Source organism: Melopsittacus undulatus, chromosome 5 (assembly GCF_012275295.1).
Source record: "Melopsittacus undulatus isolate bMelUnd1 chromosome 5, bMelUnd1.mat.Z, whole genome shotgun sequence".
NCBI lineage: Eukaryota > Metazoa > Chordata > Aves > Psittaciformes > Psittaculidae > Melopsittacus > Melopsittacus undulatus.
In genome coordinates this window covers 18,209,098-18,226,467 of record NC_047531.1, presented here as the reverse complement: position 1 = coordinate 18,226,467, position 17,370 = coordinate 18,209,098, and the positions used below count along the sequence as shown (strand labels likewise).

General features: G+C 38.4%; 1 protein-coding gene across 3 annotated transcripts in view; it reads left to right on the top strand.

Moving 5' to 3' along the window:
* The window catches only part of TSPAN12 (tetraspanin 12), a 43,687-nt gene extending 28,693 nt beyond the window's left edge, over positions 1–14,994 (top strand). For all 3 annotated transcript variants that reach the window (XM_031046332.2, XM_005146078.3, XM_034063289.1), the window contains 4 exons: positions 495–569; positions 4,259–4,366; positions 7,277–7,420; positions 13,493–14,994. In XM_031046332.2, the coding sequence (XP_030902192.2) occupies positions 495–569; positions 4,259–4,366; positions 7,277–7,420; positions 13,493–13,798 (633 nt within the window). In that variant the 3' untranslated portion in view covers positions 13,799–14,994. The remainder of the gene's footprint in view (positions 1–494; positions 570–4,258; positions 4,367–7,276; positions 7,421–13,492) is intronic.
* The last annotated feature ends 2,376 nt before the right edge of the window (positions 14,995–17,370 follow it).

Sequence of the window (17,370 nt, the reverse complement as noted above, 5' to 3'; positions counted from 1 at the left end):
AGAATAGGGCTTTCAAGAACCTGGTTTGCTTCTGTATTGTCAATTTGCTCTTTTTTTAGGTTTATTTTTTTCTTTTTTATTTTGGCTGTTGTCATGATTTGGATATGTTGCTTAAATGGGTAAAACTAAAAAAAGAATTGTTTTTTTTTTATCCCCACCTATATGAGAGGAAAAAAGATTGTCCTCTTTTCGACTATTTTAGCATAGTGTGTCATGATAGCTTGGTACTCTTGGGTAACAAGCAAATGAATTTATTTTCCCATTGTAATATTCATATGCTTCATGTTAAGCTTGTATGAAATCACATGACAAACTTTTAGAAAGCTTGCTACATAAGTCTTTCATATTTTGGTTAAGAAGAGTATTTCACATTCCATGTCTTCAGTCATGTGAAATGTTAATAATGTTTCAAGATGTCCTTCAAAATTGTTACGTCTTTTTTTCAAAGTTAAATTTAATAGCAAAAATAACTAAGACCATTCTGTTTTCTGCAGTACTTTGGAAGCTTGCTTGTAATATTCTGTGTTGAACTGGCCTGTGGTGTTTGGACCTACGAGCAGGAAATAACGGTGAGTCAGAGAAGGAGGCTGCATTTTTTCAACAGAAGAAAACACAGATTTCCATTAGCTAGCTGTTTTCTGATTGCTGTGGTGTTTATCTTCGTTCATTATTCTGACAGTCTAATTTCAAGTGACTGGCTCTTTTTTTAAACAGAGAATTCTTCTGAGAAATCTTGTCTGTCTGGAAGGTCCCTGCTGAATTTCTCTCTATCCTCTCTTTATTTGAGAGCCAAATCCTGCAGTTCCTGATTTAAGGACTATTTTTTGTTAATTTTCACTTGGGCAGGTTCTCATTGAAGTCAGTGGAAGTTTTGAGGATAAAGAATGAACTTAAGCCTTAAGATAAGTATTTTGAGAGACGAGGTGTGAGAATTTGAAGGGATTTTGCCCCAGAAGTTCTTCACGTTGTAAAGAGCTGAGTGTACTGCATTGTAAACGGACAGTATGTTCTTTCAACAGAGGACTTGCTGTCTGCTGAAATCTTCACATTGCCTCCACAAGCTATAAATGCCAGTCTTAAGCAAAACATGTCTTAGCTATAAAGCACTCTTCCGTAAACTTGTGAAGAGGTTTTATCTCTGTCTAGTTTTTATAGCTGTACCAACCTTTAATTTTCAAACTGAAAACTTATAACCGGCATGCAAGAAAATGAGTAAGTGTAGAGAAACGTTATTCTGCTGGCTGCTATGTCCTTAAGTCTTGTACTCAGTTTGGTACATTTTTATGAATAATGATAGGCCCAATATCCTGGTCTTTTCAACAGTGAGTAGCAATTACATTGCAGTAAGATGGGAGAGAGTCTTTTGGGACCAAAGGAATTTCTGGCAGATTTGAAGTCTGAAGTTATGTGGCAGCACTTTGCATCAGCCTTCATTCCCTTGCTTGCAGTACAGATTCCAGAGGGGTGTTCTAATATAACAGCAATAAAGGCTATCCCTTTACTTTGAATGTCAGCTTACATTGATGTGTTTTAAAACTGGAAATGCACGTAGAGACATGCTTCATCCTATGGGCACAGCTGCCCTCTGTGGGGATTTTGCCAAGGATGACAGTTATAACTATCTTTTGTGGGTGTATTTTCTCTTTCCATCTGATTTTCTCCTCTTATTCCCTTTGTTCTAACACTACTGTCTTTCATGTGATGAGGTGGGCCAAACTCAGTTTTCTTGCTGCTTTCTTGCTGCTGAGACCCCTTAGGGAATGTGTCAGTCTGGAAGAGCATGGTTGGCTTTCAGTGGTTCTTTCATACCTGTGCAGGTCACTTTCCTAGAACATGCTTTCTCCTACTCTATTTGATAAAGAAGACTCCCTCTTATACCCATGTGGGTGACTTGTCATATTAGTTTCAATGTAACATAAAATCACATGAGCCACTGGTGGGTTTGAAAGAGTCAGTTGGCATTAGTGTAGGTGGGTGAGTGATGTTGTCAAAAATGCCAGTGGGGGATAACTGCCTCTGCTGATCCAATATGGGCTGTCCTTGGTGTGTGGACAAGTTGCTTTAAGAATCCTTGTATGAATGATTTTCCTTCCAGCTCATGATAGCTCTCAGCATGAAGCATGCTTCATGACTAATTTGTCCACCCACAAGATTGAAAAGCCAGTGTGGGTTCTCAGCTTACTTGGGCATTGGTCAAGCCTTGATACTCATCAGAAAAATAATAATGAATAAATAGATCTCAGTGGCAAACAGAGTTTTACAGAACTTATGATAAACTCAAGCCACACTACAGAAAATTGTTGGTGTATAGCCAAACAAATGCATCTCAAGATCATGTATTACTGTGCACTGCTGCGTGCGTGAACTGATGGGAAGCTATTTAGTAGATGCATTGATAGTCCTTACTGTGACATATTGGCATTCTTGGAGCAGTCAAGCAGATTCTGGTACCTCTCCTTAGCTCTAGAATTCAAATTGCCTTCCTGGAGTAGGGTTTAGTTTGTTTTGATTTGCTTTTAATTTCCTTCTGTCACTTCTTGATTATTTTTTTTTTCTTGCTTTCAATTGTTTTCATAAAGAAGTTGGATGCCTTGTGTTATGTGCATAACCTTGGACTGTATTCAACTCAAACAAGATAATAAAAACACAGTCTGGCAAGTATGAACTTAATTGCAGTGATATCAAATAATATCCAAAGAAAGTAGAGTGCTAAGTGGAAAGAGAAATGCATGGAGTACAAAACCAGATTATTAGAGTGAACAGTATAAATGTTTGTGGTAGAAATGTTCTGTGATACTGTTTTTAAGTATCCTTAGTATTCTACTGCTAAAATATTTTTCATGTGGACAGTTGTGAATTCAATGCTTTATAGCTTAAAAAATAAAAACTGCTGAGTTAAAGGTGTGTTAAATTTCTGGGATATTATTAACATATTCATATTCATGATAAATCAAGCTTTACCAAAGTTTCAATAATGTAGTATAACTTAGCAATGGTAATGAAATGTTATGAAATGTTCTTATTTGGATTATGGGGTCAATCAGGTGGTGATTGTCCTTGTTTTTTGTAGAGCATCCGGCACAATGAATTCCAGGCTCCTTAGGAAGTATTGTGATAATTTTTTTTCTTAGATACCATTTATTGCTATTTGCAGAATGCCCTTACCTTTGAATCCAAACTGAACAGGAGAGCTAAGTCATAGCTGCTAGGAGAGCTGGGGTCCTCCTTCCTCCCAGTGAAAGTTTCAATTGTGATTTCTTTCACAGTGACTGTTAAGGCTAGTGGGAACAAGGCAAAACTCAGCATGAATGCTGTGCTGCAAAGTCTTCAGTTCCTTGTTTTAATTTGGCACACTGAAATTTGTGCTGCTGAAGATAGTTATATTGATTCATAACTGCATTTTGTGCCAAGTGCCATAGGACTTGTTTCTATTGTTTCTAAATAAATTGCTGACTGAGGGTCATAGTCCAGCAGTGGAGAGCACCTCAATTCTGAGTAGCCAAATTTGAAAGAAAAATACTTAAGAGTATTCTTCTTTCAGAAGGAAAGATTTACAAGGCTGCATGTGGAGAAAAAAGTTCAAGGGGCCTCTATGTCTACACTTCTTTCTTACTATTGGACAAGATACTGAAATCAAGTACATTCAGGATACCCGCATGCAAAGCCAAAAAGACACCGAAAACACTTTGGGTCGAATTCATGTTGGATAATTCTATGTATTTAGAAGTTGCACATTTAAGTTTGTCACTTTACAAAGTAAAGTGGATTTGAAACTTCAATGAAATGATTCATCTGCTCTGTTTAAAATATTTATCTTGCCTATCTTGAGATGTATGGCTTATCTTGCCTATCTTGAGATGAACTTCCCCATATGGCTGCCTCTTTCTTTCTATTGACTAAGATGACACCAGCGAGATATCTAAACTGGGACAGACAAATGGTGTTCTGTTCAAGTTTTATGTCAGGTAAAAAATCTGCTGATGACATAATCGGATTGTACTCAGCTGTCCCTGAATCTCTCCAAAATGCAGCTCCTTTTCCAGCGTACATTAATTTGTAAGCAAAGGAAACAACTTTTTCCTGATATTTTGATAAAGTGTCATAAAGTTTCAATATCATAAAAATTGAAGCACTTATTTTACTGTTTAATTAAAAGTTGTTTTGCATTGGAAAGATCTCAGAATTGATGGAAGTTCTGGGTTTGGAGCCACAAGCCAGCTGATCTGCTGTATGAATTGCTTTTCTTTCCTTGCTTTAGGTTCCAGTGCAGTGGTCTGATATGATCACACTGAAAGCCAGGATGACCAATTATGGCCTACCTAGGTACCAGTGGCTGACCCATGCTTGGAATTTCTTCCAGAGGGAGGTAAGTTAATTCATGATCTGAAGTAATACATGCATGGTATTTATTATAAAGTGTTATTTTTTTAAAAAATGTTTGGCTTTAATTGAATAGTAAATACAGGCAAGTTCATTTCATGTGAAATTCTGTATAGTGATGATATCTGTTAACATCACCTGATACTCAACTCTTGAGCTTATGTATGCCCTAAAAACCCTAAAACAGCAAAAAAGAATGTGAATAAATTCAGTTAAATTGCTGACACTGTCTTCTTTGCCAGTAAGGTTAAGACACCAACACCTTTTAGGATTGTTGTAACTTTTAAGAATATGATGTATGTAAAATTTAAAATTTGCGAATAAAGTGAAACAAACATTTCTGTGGGCTTTTTTAGTATTAAACTGTGCTGCCTTTCCTGTAGACTGTTAGTTACCCTTTCACAGAGCAGTTCTACTTAAGATAATGTGTTCATCTGGAAATGAGGGGAACAGGAAGTTTCCAAAAAGATGCCAACATTGTCTCTTTGGCTGAGGTTTGAGAAAGTGATCAGGGTTGTTATTTCTTTTGACTGAAGGGGTGGGAAACAAGCCAAAAAGCTTCCTTGTCTATTCCCAGCTTTGCCCTCTAGTCTACTGAAATCCAGAACTGTTTTTAAAGAATGAAGTATTATGTTACAAAAGCATGAAATTACCCAAGGTAAAACCCATTAACTCCAAATATAACTCACGTGCAGGAAGAGAACTCTTTGAGTGCCTGTCATTGTGTTGCCCTTGTTGAAATCTTGAAATCTACCATTGTTGCACAGATTTCCTGTTTATTTAAACATTTCCTGGCAGCACTTGGTTAGTCTGTATTTATACTTAACCTGAAAGAAAAAGTGAGGACTACATGAGGTTGAACACACCCCCACCCTCCCCAGTTCCCTGCTTTGGCTAAGCAAGTGCTCTGTGAAACTGAGTAATTCTTCATAAGCAGGTAGAGTGTGTCTGTTCTGTAACTGAGGTAGTATAATTAAATGGCCTAATTTTCCTTGAATAGACCTGGTACTGTATCTTTTTTTTTAAACGTATAGGTTGATTAAATTTAGAAGTTGCCTTTTATCCTCCTGGTTGTTGTGGTGTCATCATAATGGCTGGTTTTAATACGAATAAACACAAATGTGAAAAAAGGAATCGAATAAAACTTCAACTGTGCCTTAACTCTTCCAGGGGAGAAAAGGTTTCTTTTAGAACTTAGATTTCCTATATTCCATCTCTGGTCAGAGGAATGATCTGGGGAAAGATTGAAGTGAACTAAGAAGTCTCTTTTACACCTCTTACCTAATTGCTGGACTCCCAGTTTTACTCTGTCTACTCATAACTCAGATGATGGATGTGTGAGCCTGGTATGTGCTTTATGTCTGAATGAGCACTATACCTGGGGCCCTTCTCAGTTAGCACTATTGTTTTGGTTTTTCATTTTTTCCAAAAGAAAAAAAATATAATTTGCGATTTTGTTTGCAAAGATTCAGCCCTGGTCAGCCTTGCGCTCGCTCTTCTGTATCTTTTCACACCTGAGAGAGATGGTAAATGTCTTTTCTCCGTAACCCCCTTGCTGATCTGTTATAATTTGTGACTATGCTAAGGAAGTTGGGAAGGGTCAGTTGAAGTCAGGAAGGAAGAACTGGGCAGGGGGAAGAAAAGATTTGAGATTAATAAAAGGATGTTTAATGAGTAGTGTTTGCAGTTACAATGAGGAGCCACAACTCGAGCTTTGGGAGGATTTTGACCCACAAACTGGTTAACGAAAAAACAGCTCTAGTGAAAAAGGAAGAAGTGGGATTTGTAAGAGGACTGGTGAAGTCAAGGCACAGTGTGTGCTAACCTAGTGTCAGGGTACTGATTTACTTGGTTGTGACCGAAGGGAGGCGTGGTACACAGGACTCTGGCTCTGAAGCAGGTAAGGGGGGCAAGTGTTCACAAACACATGGGTCAGAGGAACCAAGTGATGACTTAAAAACTCAGGCTGGTACTAGAGAGCATCTAGATAGAAGGAAAAAAAAAGGCACCCCCCCAACCCTCCCCCCCAAAAAAAAACAAACCAGCTTCCTGTTCCTACAGCAAGGCTTTTTTTTTTTTTTCCTTCCATTATATCAATTCGCCACCCAGTTCTAAAGAAAACTTAATATAGCTGCTTTAGTCCTTTTTTATGTGACAGAAGCTAGGAATGTCATAGACTGGTCATTTTGCCTTTAGTTCTCTTGGTGTGTTTTGCAGAGGAGAAGACAGGTTGTTAGACCAGGTGGTTTTTATAGCTAATTATGACTCATCTGCTTTGCAGCCAGACTTCTTGCTTTTATGGTTTGTTCGGTTGCAGTTTTTATTTTAGTGTAATACCCCTTCCTTCCTTCCTTTCCCCTTTTGCCTTTCAGCATTTGTCATTTCCATACCTTTTCACTCATTTTAAAAATCTTTTTTTTTTCTTTTTCTGTATTAAGATAGATCTGTGTTTTTTCTCATTTGATTTTCAACAGACGTGTCCATAGTTTTAGCCTTGCAGGAATAGTCTTCACTAGTGAGACGTTAATCACCTTTTCCTACTGGTTCCTTCTGCCACAGGTGTACTTGTTCATTAGTCACCCTTTATAATGTGTTAGTTCCTTGTAGTAAGGATAGCAGAATTACAGGGTAGGACAATTTCTGTGAAACATCCTTTGAGGGAGCAGTTGGGATTTAAACAGCAGAGTAGTATCATTGACTGTTTCTGAGGTGCTCATTGTTCACTACATTTTTCATGTCACCTTTATGTCAAAGCACAGCGATAGAGGATACGTAGAAGCTCTTGTAGATGTTTTTAGTGTATGTAAATGTTCTTGGAGTTGTTAATAGGAATTTATGTACTTTTATGAAGAAGTAGCATCATCATTGCTGATCTTGGCTAATCCTTCCTTTGCAGTTTAAATGTTGTGGGGTGGTGTACTTCACAGACTGGCTGGAAATGACAGAGATGGACTGGCCACCTGACTCGTGTTGTGTCAGAGAGTTCCCAGGATGCTCTAAGCAGGCACATCATGAGGATCTCAGTGACCTTTATCAAGAGGTAAGAAGAAAAGTGTGGATATTTCGGAAGGCTTTGTACGTTCTTCCTGATCCATTTTCCAAACTTATAATTTGCAATGCAGCAGAAGAGTTTATTGAGTAATTTTGTTTATGGAAAGTATTTGTTGTGTTTATGTTTATTATTGATTAGTGCTGAAGCAGAGGGAGAAAGAAAGAAAGAAAGGAAAAAGGAGGGAAACAACCCACCCACCCTTACCTGGAAGTGAGATGAGTTGTTAGCAGTGCAGTTAACATCTGAGATAGGCTTTTTTCAGTGATATCCAGTGGTAGGACAAGGGGCAATGGGTGTAAACTGGAGCATAGGAGATTCCACATTAACATCAGGAAGAACTTCTTTACTGTAAGAGTGACAGAGCACTGGAACAGGTTGCCCAGGGGGATTGTGGAGTCTCCTACATTGGAGATATTCAAGGCTCGCCTGGACAAGTTCCTGTGTGATGTACTCTAGGTTACCCTGCTCTGCAGGGGGGTTGGACTAGATGATCTTTTGAGGTCCCTTCCAACCCTTGGTATTCTGTGATTCTATGCTTGAATATTTGTTTTATAATGGTTAGGTTGGAGTTGAAATTTGTTTCAGTCAGAAATTTTAAAAAAAAACAAAACCAAATAGCTTGAGTGTAATGTCCAGTCTCCAGATTGCCAAATAAAGAGAAATTCTACTTTCTGTGAAGTAATGAGGATTGGAGTGGTATGTTGTACAGTGAAGAATGCTTGTGAGAAGTCTTTTGGAAGATGAGAGGTCTCTTGTTAACAGGGCTCATGCAAGGAGGCAAGTAAATTCACTTGCTTCACTGTGAGAATGCACAGAAACTTTGTGTGAAAATGCTCTTTAACTCTACTACATTGCACTAGGATTATTATTGAAAAAAAAATTAAAACAAAAACCTTAAAATCAGGAGAGGACCTTTTTGAAGTGGGTGAGGGAGGTGATCATGGTAGCAAGTCATTACTGTTCTTAGAGTGAAAATTACACAAACAAGTAGATATGTTCTCTACTACACAATTTTAACTGTTCTCACAAAAATGTTGTCTAAAGTCATGTTTGCCTGGAGACTGCTTTGATACCTACATTTTTTTTCGTTGCTTTTTTTTTATGCTAGCAGACCTTTGAGATTCTTTAATTGTGCATTCAGTAACAGCAGAATGATCAATAGGCCAGTTGGTCCAGTAGTGGCAAAACCCATGTCTATGTCAAGTAGTTATGAGATTCTGAGAAGAGATATATTTTTCATTTGCTTTCTTTAAAAGTGATATAGGATGCATAGAAAGGAGGACGAGCCTGAGAAGTGTCCTTCCAGATGCTGCAGCATGAACATTTTTCCAGCAGACAATGAAATTCTGCATTATGGAAGGTCACCCAAAGAACCATTTTATCTTGTCCCAGTCTCTTATCACTTTCAGAACTTTCTCACAAGAATCTAATTATGTAGCTCTTGTTGAGATGCTTTGGAGAGATGCCTCTGAAGCAGGGGAGGCCCACTGTAAAAAAAAGCCAAAATGAATATTAGCTATTGCCAGGAAACAATCTGGTTTTGTTGAAATGCATTTGTACGGCATTGACTCTACGAGCAGAAATGATGTAATTTATTGTGGACATTCAGACATCCATCCTAGACCTGGTGTGATTCCAATGGGAAGTGAGAAGGAAGAGCTGCCAAAAAGCCAGTGCCTCAGAAGGCCAGTCCATGGTAGGGAACCTTAAAGACAGTGGCAGAGGCTGTTTTCTTTCCATCAGGTAATTGTAGAAACTCTCCTGCCTTATGGCAAAGCTCCCAGCACTGGTTACACTTCAGAAGTGTTAGTCTCTGAATCACAAAGCACTTTAGTAGGCCCCAGAAGAAGCCTAGTCTCTTACTCATGCTTGAAGAAGAATGAACTGTGGCTCACTTTGCAATAATAGTTGTTTTTTTTATAATACTCCTGCCAGTATTGACACCACACAGACCAACTCTGCCATAGAGAGTGCTCAAAGTGTGTAAGCATGTGGAAGCTGCAGAATGTTCATTTACCTTGAGCATCCTTCCTGCTTATGTGAAAAGGCAGGAGTATGTAAGCAGTGTCACTCAATGAAAAACAAGTTGTTGAGCTTGGGAAGCTCAGAAAATTCTGAGGAGTACTAGTCATTTGAGTGTCTTGTTGAAACTAAGGTTTTCTTATGTTATCTCTTCTGCTAATATTTCATTCCCCTAGCCACATTCCAGGAAAGTGGTTCTCTGTGCACTTTGTATGTTCAAGTTCCTTCGGTTCTACTTGTAGAAAATTAACAGCCAAAGATGATGATGTTGTAGAACATCAGGGCTTTGTTAAGACCCACTTAATAAAGCCTGGCTGGCTTTTTTTATGAAAGAAACCTGAAGAACATATTTACAGTTCTTCCCCTACTATACCCCAGAGTATTTTGGATAGATTCAGCTTTCAGAAAAAAATATTTTTGCTTCTCTACTGCATAATCCCTTAAAAAAATGGACAGGTTATATTCTGTTTTACCAGCCACAAAAATACTGTTTATGAGATGTACAGTATTTGGTTGGCAAAACATTTGTTTTTTCCATGGTCCTTGCCTGTGGGTTGTTTCACAGGCTCATAGGGTGTGCTTGCTAATGTGTTTATCAGTATCATGCAAAACCAGCTTGCACTTGCAAAGCTAATCGGTCTGACTTCTGCTTTGGAGATTTTAAGGAGAAAAGCCAATTTAGGAAGTGATTCCAAAAAAACTTGCATAATTTGGTAGTTTGAGAGGGAGCCTGATGGTATTAGACTCACCAGCCTAAAATTGGCTTATGTAAATGCTTTGCAAGTTCATTTTGGTACTTCAGAAAAATTCTTTGTAGTAGTTCAGAAAACTGAAGTTAGTTTTGGCTGTGATTGATCACGTAGGCTTTTTGTAGTTGTGCTGCAGTTTTCTACTGGGATTTTGGAGCTTTCTTTAGTCTAAGTCCCAATACAATTTTTGTAGGAAGAAAGGTGGCTTAGAGTTTTGTTTGAGAGTATTATTTTCAAAGCTGTTTTTCAGATGTGTTTGTCCTCTCGGACTGCTTTTATTCTGACCAGCTTCACCTTTGGTACAGTCCATGGAACAGTCTAACCTTAGAGTGTGGTTGTGACAGAAATGCATCATGACACATGCAAGAAACTCAGAGATTTACTGTGGTCTGAGGACAAGGGGAGCTCTGCCCATCCTGTGACCTAGACAAAAGGATTGGTAGGAGTTGATCTCTTCAGAAGAATCAAAATTGCATAGTCAATATTTTTTTTTTGTATTCTGATATACTTTGAGTATACTCAAAATTTGAGCATACAAGAGATCTCTTGAATATGCTGATGATTCTCTTTCCTACTCTGAGAATGCCTTCTTTAAGATCTGCTCCTTATTCTCAGATGTTGCAGTAAATCAGAAATATCTGGTTTGTTTCCACTTTAAGACTGAGAAGATAAAATAGCCTTTGTAATAAATATGAATCAGGCCTTTAATCCATAGCTCTGTGGGAATTTGAAGCTAATTCTTCTGAATGATTGCTGCACAGTTTTATACTACTTTTGAGTTGTCAACAAGAGCTTCCTTTTTAGTGACAAACTTTTACTTTTGCAGAGGAAGTATATTTATGTACCCTTTGATTGCAGGCTACCAACTATGAATGTGTTGCATAAGCAGAAATAAAATGCATGAATGTGAGGATAACAGGGGTGGCTGGATATTTCTCAATTTTTAAAACTGATTTTGAATGTATATTAGAGCAGAACTGCAAGAATATCATTAAATGGAGGGAGGCAGTCTGTCTAGTTCAGGCATAATTCATCTCAATTATGTGTCTGTACTGCAGGAGATGCAGGCATTAATGTTACTGCTCTCTGCTAATGGATGTTTCCTCTAGGCAATGAATGAACTGAATTTGAATACTGCTGTGGTTGAGTATTTTTAACTTGTGACTAGCATGTACCTTCTTTCCTTAAAGTTATTAAAAGTATTAAAATGCAGTCAGCTTGTCTGTAATTAAAAACAAATTTGGAAAGTAGTATAATTACAGCACTGCCTTCTAGTTCAAGAAGACACCAATGTGACATTTTTTGTTCCTCATCAAGTTCAATTACAATGCTTTTTCTACAGTTTTTTTTTTTTTGAGTGTCAAAGAATCCCCATTCACTCGCTATTCTGTGACTAAACTATATTAATGTTTAGAAGCCAAGACAGCAAAATGACGAACGCAGCAAAGAGACTGAGATCCTTTAACTTTGGTACCATTATCATAAAGTGCGTTAATTTAATTTAGATATCCAATGAAAATCTGTTGACTGCTGCATGAATTTTGTGTGTGAAGCAAGAATCAGACCTTTCATCAAATACGCTGGAGACTGTAGCATCTGAAATTGTTGGCTTTGGGGAATTTCAGTGTGATTGAAAAGTGTTATTTATCATGTCCTGTCTTCAGATTCTGTCACTTTGATCAATTGCTTTCTTCTCACAGAAAAGCTATAAGAAACATGTAGTAAGGATATAAACACAAAAATGACATTTTGAAGACAGTGCCTATCTTGATGAGTTCCTTGTCTTCTAGGACCAATGCCTATTGATTATTTGGGATGTTATCCCATCCAGTCTGTTACTCTGAATTTTCCCTTGGTGGCTGTGTTCCTTTGAGTTTTGCAGCTTTGCAGGTTGTGAAGTCTTGTAGAGTTTAGAGTAGAGAATAAACATTGGCCAGTCACTAAGGGTCCCTCTTGTCAAGGTTTTATCCTGTCTGAGACTGGGCATCACCTTTCCTCAGCAACAAGCATCGTAGCTTGTGTTTGTACTATTGTACAGTAGTTCCTAGAGCCAGTGTCTATTTGTGGATCCTTGCTGCCTTAAGAGGGCTTGGGAGCTTTTCTAAAGCCTTTCACAGTAATTATTGGTTGGCCATGTACACAAAACTTGGAGCATGTGCTGATGGTTTGAAAAGAAACAAATTTCCATTTCTAGGAGACATCAACTTGGGATATTTTAACATGTTTTTCACCAGATCCTTTCTGTGTAAAAAATAATAATTATTATTCTGTAAATAATTGCAGAGGTGGTATGTGTGACCATATTCCTAATACAATGTGTGGGTTGCCACCTCTTTGGAGCAGGGTCAAGCTGTCTGCCTGGGTTGCTTTAAGTAGCAACAGCACAAGATATGAAACAAAACTGGCCATTGGTATGCCATCATCACAGTAATTGGCAGGGAAGTTTCTATATTCAAATCTGAAATTAAGCCAGTTAATTTTAAAATATAGTTGTAGGCAGAATGTAACTGGTGTAAGTGGATATGCTTTTTGCAATGAGGAGATGCAAGTAGTTCAGAAATGAAAAGCAGGTGTAATGCCACATGTACGTACTATTATTATCACTAAGTACTAAAGGAAGTCTGTTTGTGTACCCCATGTGTTCTCGGAACTTGTCAGAAGTCCTCCATTACAGGTTATTTTATTCAGTGCTCCTTACTGGTGACTGGAATGTAATGGTTTTTCTACTCCCTAGAGACTTTCTGTGGAACTAAATAAGCTGGCGTATAATGAGCTCAGATAAAAGAGAAAAGGTGGGAAGAAACTGATGGGGTTATGCAGGTCTGTAGGTATTTCCTATAATATTGTTTAATCTTCAGATTGTGGTGGTAATTGTATAAAAAGTCTGATGAGTTTAAAATAATTGACAACTTTGACTTTGAAGACCTGCAAATTAAGAGAAACAAGATGGTTAAGAGGATTTTAAAACCTTCACAAAACCCGTTGAGTTTCTTTAGAAAACAGTTATATTTGGCAGGAACTCGGAGTGATTTCTGATTTAGAGTAGCATAGGTCTGTTAGAGCTTACATGCAGTAACCTGTCAGTGTATGAGAAAACTTGAATATGTCATTAGGGAAGTGATTAAAAAGAAGGCAAAATAATTTTCAAAGTATTGTTTGAAGGAGGCAAGAGAGAAATTCTGGGGAGCCAGGAAAGCCACTAGGTAGGGTGAACTAAACCTTGGGAACTGCAAACCAAATAATATTGACTAACTTTTAATTTTTTTGTTTTTTTTTTTTTGTTTCATAGGGATGTGGTAAAAAAATGTACACTTTTTTGAGGGGAACAAAGCAATTGCAAGTGCTGAGATTTCTAGGAATCTCTATTGGAGTAACGCAGATCTTGGCTATGATCCTCACGATTACTTTGCTGTGGGCTCTGTATTATGACAGAAGGGATCCTGGGACACATCAGATCATGGCCCTGAAGAGTGATACCTCACAGCAGTTGTCATGTAATTCTGTGGAGCTACTGGCACCAAGCCTGACAAGGATCTTTGAACATACATCCATGGCAAACAGCTTCAATACACAGCTTGAAATGGAAGAGCTATAGGTGATGCAATCAATCTATGAAGTCACAAAGGGTTTTAATTGGGTTTTCTTGTTATTCTGTTCCATCAAGTATGCCAGATATACCAGTCTTCATGTGAATCAGAAACAGCTGATGAAGTGAAGGAGACCAGCAAAGAAAGGATAACCCAGTCAGCCTCTTAGCCATAGTCTCAGCCATGAAACAGTTGAATGTGTTTGTTTTTAAAAAGGCACTCATTCACTGGGCACAGTAATGCTTAACTTATTTTCACAAGCTGTGTGATGTGTAAAACACTGATTCACTCACAGGCAGACAACCTCTAAGGAAGCATCACAGGAAAGGAAGAGAAATGCTCATCTTTGGAAGAAATGACTGTTCTTTGGATGAACAAAATGTGACTTCAGTTGAAATTGACTTACATTTTTAATAAGCCATTTTGAAAATGTCTTAATCAGGGATCTATGTATATATAATTGTGTGGTTTTGTGCGTGCATGGGAAGCAGAACTGCAAGTCAATACTTGGATTTAAAAATTTGCAAGATTTGTAAAAAAGGGCAAGTTTTTCTTTTTCTAACAAAACTTTTAGCTGTTGTTTAAGATGTTCTGAAACGTCTATTTTTATCTAACAACTGTTTAATTTTTAATTTTAAATATATTAAACAAATTGAAACAAAAACTGTTGACTTTGGACAGTAGACTTAAATTTTCTGAGTAATTCTGGAGAATTCTTCTTTGAAACAAATTGTTCTAAGGACTGTTTCATAAGAAAGAAAGCCTTAAACATTCTTTCCAAAATGGGAATCAATATGGGAATAGCACATTTTATAGATAAATTTTTTCTCCTGTCTGTGATTCCCCTGAAGGTAGAAACAAAAGACTACAAGGAAAATGCTTACAGTTCTGGATGCTATTGCAATAATTGTAAAAGTGCATACGGAGAAATTATACTTTGGTGGTTTCTTCATTACAAGCTATCTAGTGGCTTAAAATGCCAACTGGAAACAGAGTTAAAATGTATTTATTGAGATGGCGAAAGTGCATTTTACTGTATTTTTATGAACAATGTTTATTTCATAGGATTATTTTTACAATTGGCCACTCTCCTGAAATATATATTAGTTCCACTGAGCACAGTAGTCTGTGGCAAATGGGTTTTTACATAATGTTGCATTTAAAAAATTCTTCCATTTGTATTGGAATTTGTAAAATTAAAAAAGAGTGTGATTTGGTAGACAATAAAATTACTTTTGTCTTAAATTCTGTAGTGGCTGTTCTTATTTTGAAGCCCTAGAGCGTGAATGCTCTGGGTGGCAGCTGGGACGGCCCCTCTGCTAGTGTGAGTTAATTTGATGTGTCTTTACCCATTCTGCTTATTCTGTTGTGGAGAAACTGCATTGTAAATTTAATTTTCTTTTTTATTGCTTCTGAGAAAGCTTCTTTAGGGGCTCATGAAATTGAGCTCTTCGGTTGTGTGTGCTGTTGTTTGCTTTTTAACAGTCTACATGGGGGTGTAAGTATTTCACGGGTAGTTTTGCAAGCAAGATTACCTTTCTGCTTTTGCACCTCTCCTACAGATGCTAACAATTCTTTTTGGAGGTAAGAAGGTGGACGAAGGATAGTCCTTCCCAAAATTTTGCTTGGAGTATCTTTGTTGGAAATACTTCCTCATGCGCTGCTTGGGAAGCCTTGTGCCCAGCAGTACTGCATATGTACAGCAGAATTCCGTCCTTCCACTGCTCAGCTGGGACTGTGTTGCTGTAGCTAATGGTGAGGTTTCTGTGTAGAAAAAGCAGATGTTTGAGCCTGGATGCAGACAAGCTGTAGATCTTGGTCATGGTACGCAGTGGATTTAGCCATTGCTGGAGCTCTTTTACCCTGTTAAAAAGCCAAACAAACCACAAATTGTGGAATCTTGGATTGTGAATTGTGTGGATCACATGTACACAGATATATTCAGCTGTGGGTTATATCTCAATGTGGGGAATTTTACCAGAATATAAAAAATTGTCCAGGAACTCCTCACACTAAGCTTTATGGAAGGAGTGTCTGTGGAATCTCCTTTAGCCATGCTTCAGCCATCCCAAGTCCTCCCATAGGAGGAGGTTGCCTGTGAGTGTTGCTTTCATATTTTAGGTTAGGGCTCATGAAGGAACAAATACACAGCAAGCTGGGCTAGGGAGATGCATTGGAGAAATTCACAGCCAGAATTAAGATATTCTGACAGGCCAGGTCATTTGGGTTTAGGCTTTCCCAATGGTGAGGAAGCACTGCCATTGGGTGTAGCCAGGTTACTTTGGGAGTAGAGGGATTTTTTGGCAGGTCTCCTTTCAAACAGGACCATCCTCCCAGATCAGTGTTTGTGGGCTATGACAAGAGTGACCATCCATGGGCAGGGTAACCTCGCTTGTGATTGGCTGCCTAAATCCCAAGCTGGTCTGCATCCATTATGGGGCTAGTTTCATTAGGGGAAAGGCCCACATGTCAGGAATGATAAAAAGTATTCCCTTCCCTAGCAAGGAGTTTGAAGTATTCTGGGAAAGAATCCTTCTGAGTTGCTGAAATAGGTCTTGGCTGTAATTTGGAACACTCTCAAACTTTTTCCTTTCCCTGTGCCCAGACTCTGAGGGGTATCTGTTTTTCTAGGGCTTGTTCAAAGAGCCTGAACATTGATTGACAAGGCTGTTCTTTTCCTGTAGAGCTTCAGGATATATGTAGGAGAGAGGCTGCTTGGCGACAGAGGAACATGTAGAGATGGTTGCAGCAGTAAAAACTACTTCATCTTTTTATTTCCTTTTCCCCCTGTTCTTCAGGAGTACCTGGAGGAGAAGGAATGGTGTGTTCTCTCTTCACTGCAGCAAAAACTAATGAACCAAATCTTTCATGTTGCAACACAGACAGCTATGGAGCTGCTCGTTAATGTTTTTCACAGGTCACTTCAGGAGAGCAACTGTGTTAGAAAAGGGGTCACCCCCTGCTTACCTTATGTGTTTCTGTTCCGTCCTGTGCATCATGCTGAGTCCATGGGACTGTGTCTGTAGCTGTGGGGCTCGGCATGGGAGCATGGGGATGCCTTTAGGAGGCAAAATTCACTATTCCTGGTCTTTGGACAAGGTACTGATTTGTATGACAGGGCTTTCTGAAGGAAACATAACTACATTTTATCTTTTTTATAACAGTTAAATTTGTAAAACAACCCATAAATACAAGTGAATATATAAATGATAGTGAAAGGAGAGGCTGTTTGTCACAGCGACTATACAGTTAAATATGATGGAGGAGGGGATTTTCCAATAGTTTCTGAAGTTTTTACTGCAAAAGCATTGTATTGGGTTTGTGTAGCAAGGGTTTGGTAACAGGGGGGCTGCAGTGGTGCCTTCTGTAAGAAGCTGTAGAAGCTTTCCCTGTGTCTGAGGGAGCCAATACCAGCTGGCTCCAAGACAGACCTGCCGCTGGCCAAGGCCAAGCCCAAGCCCATCAGTGACAGTGGTAGTGCCTCTGGGATAACATAGATAAGGTAAAAAACATGCACAACAGCAACTGCATCTAGAGAGATGAGTGAAAATATGTGAGAGGAACAGCCCTGCAGACAGGT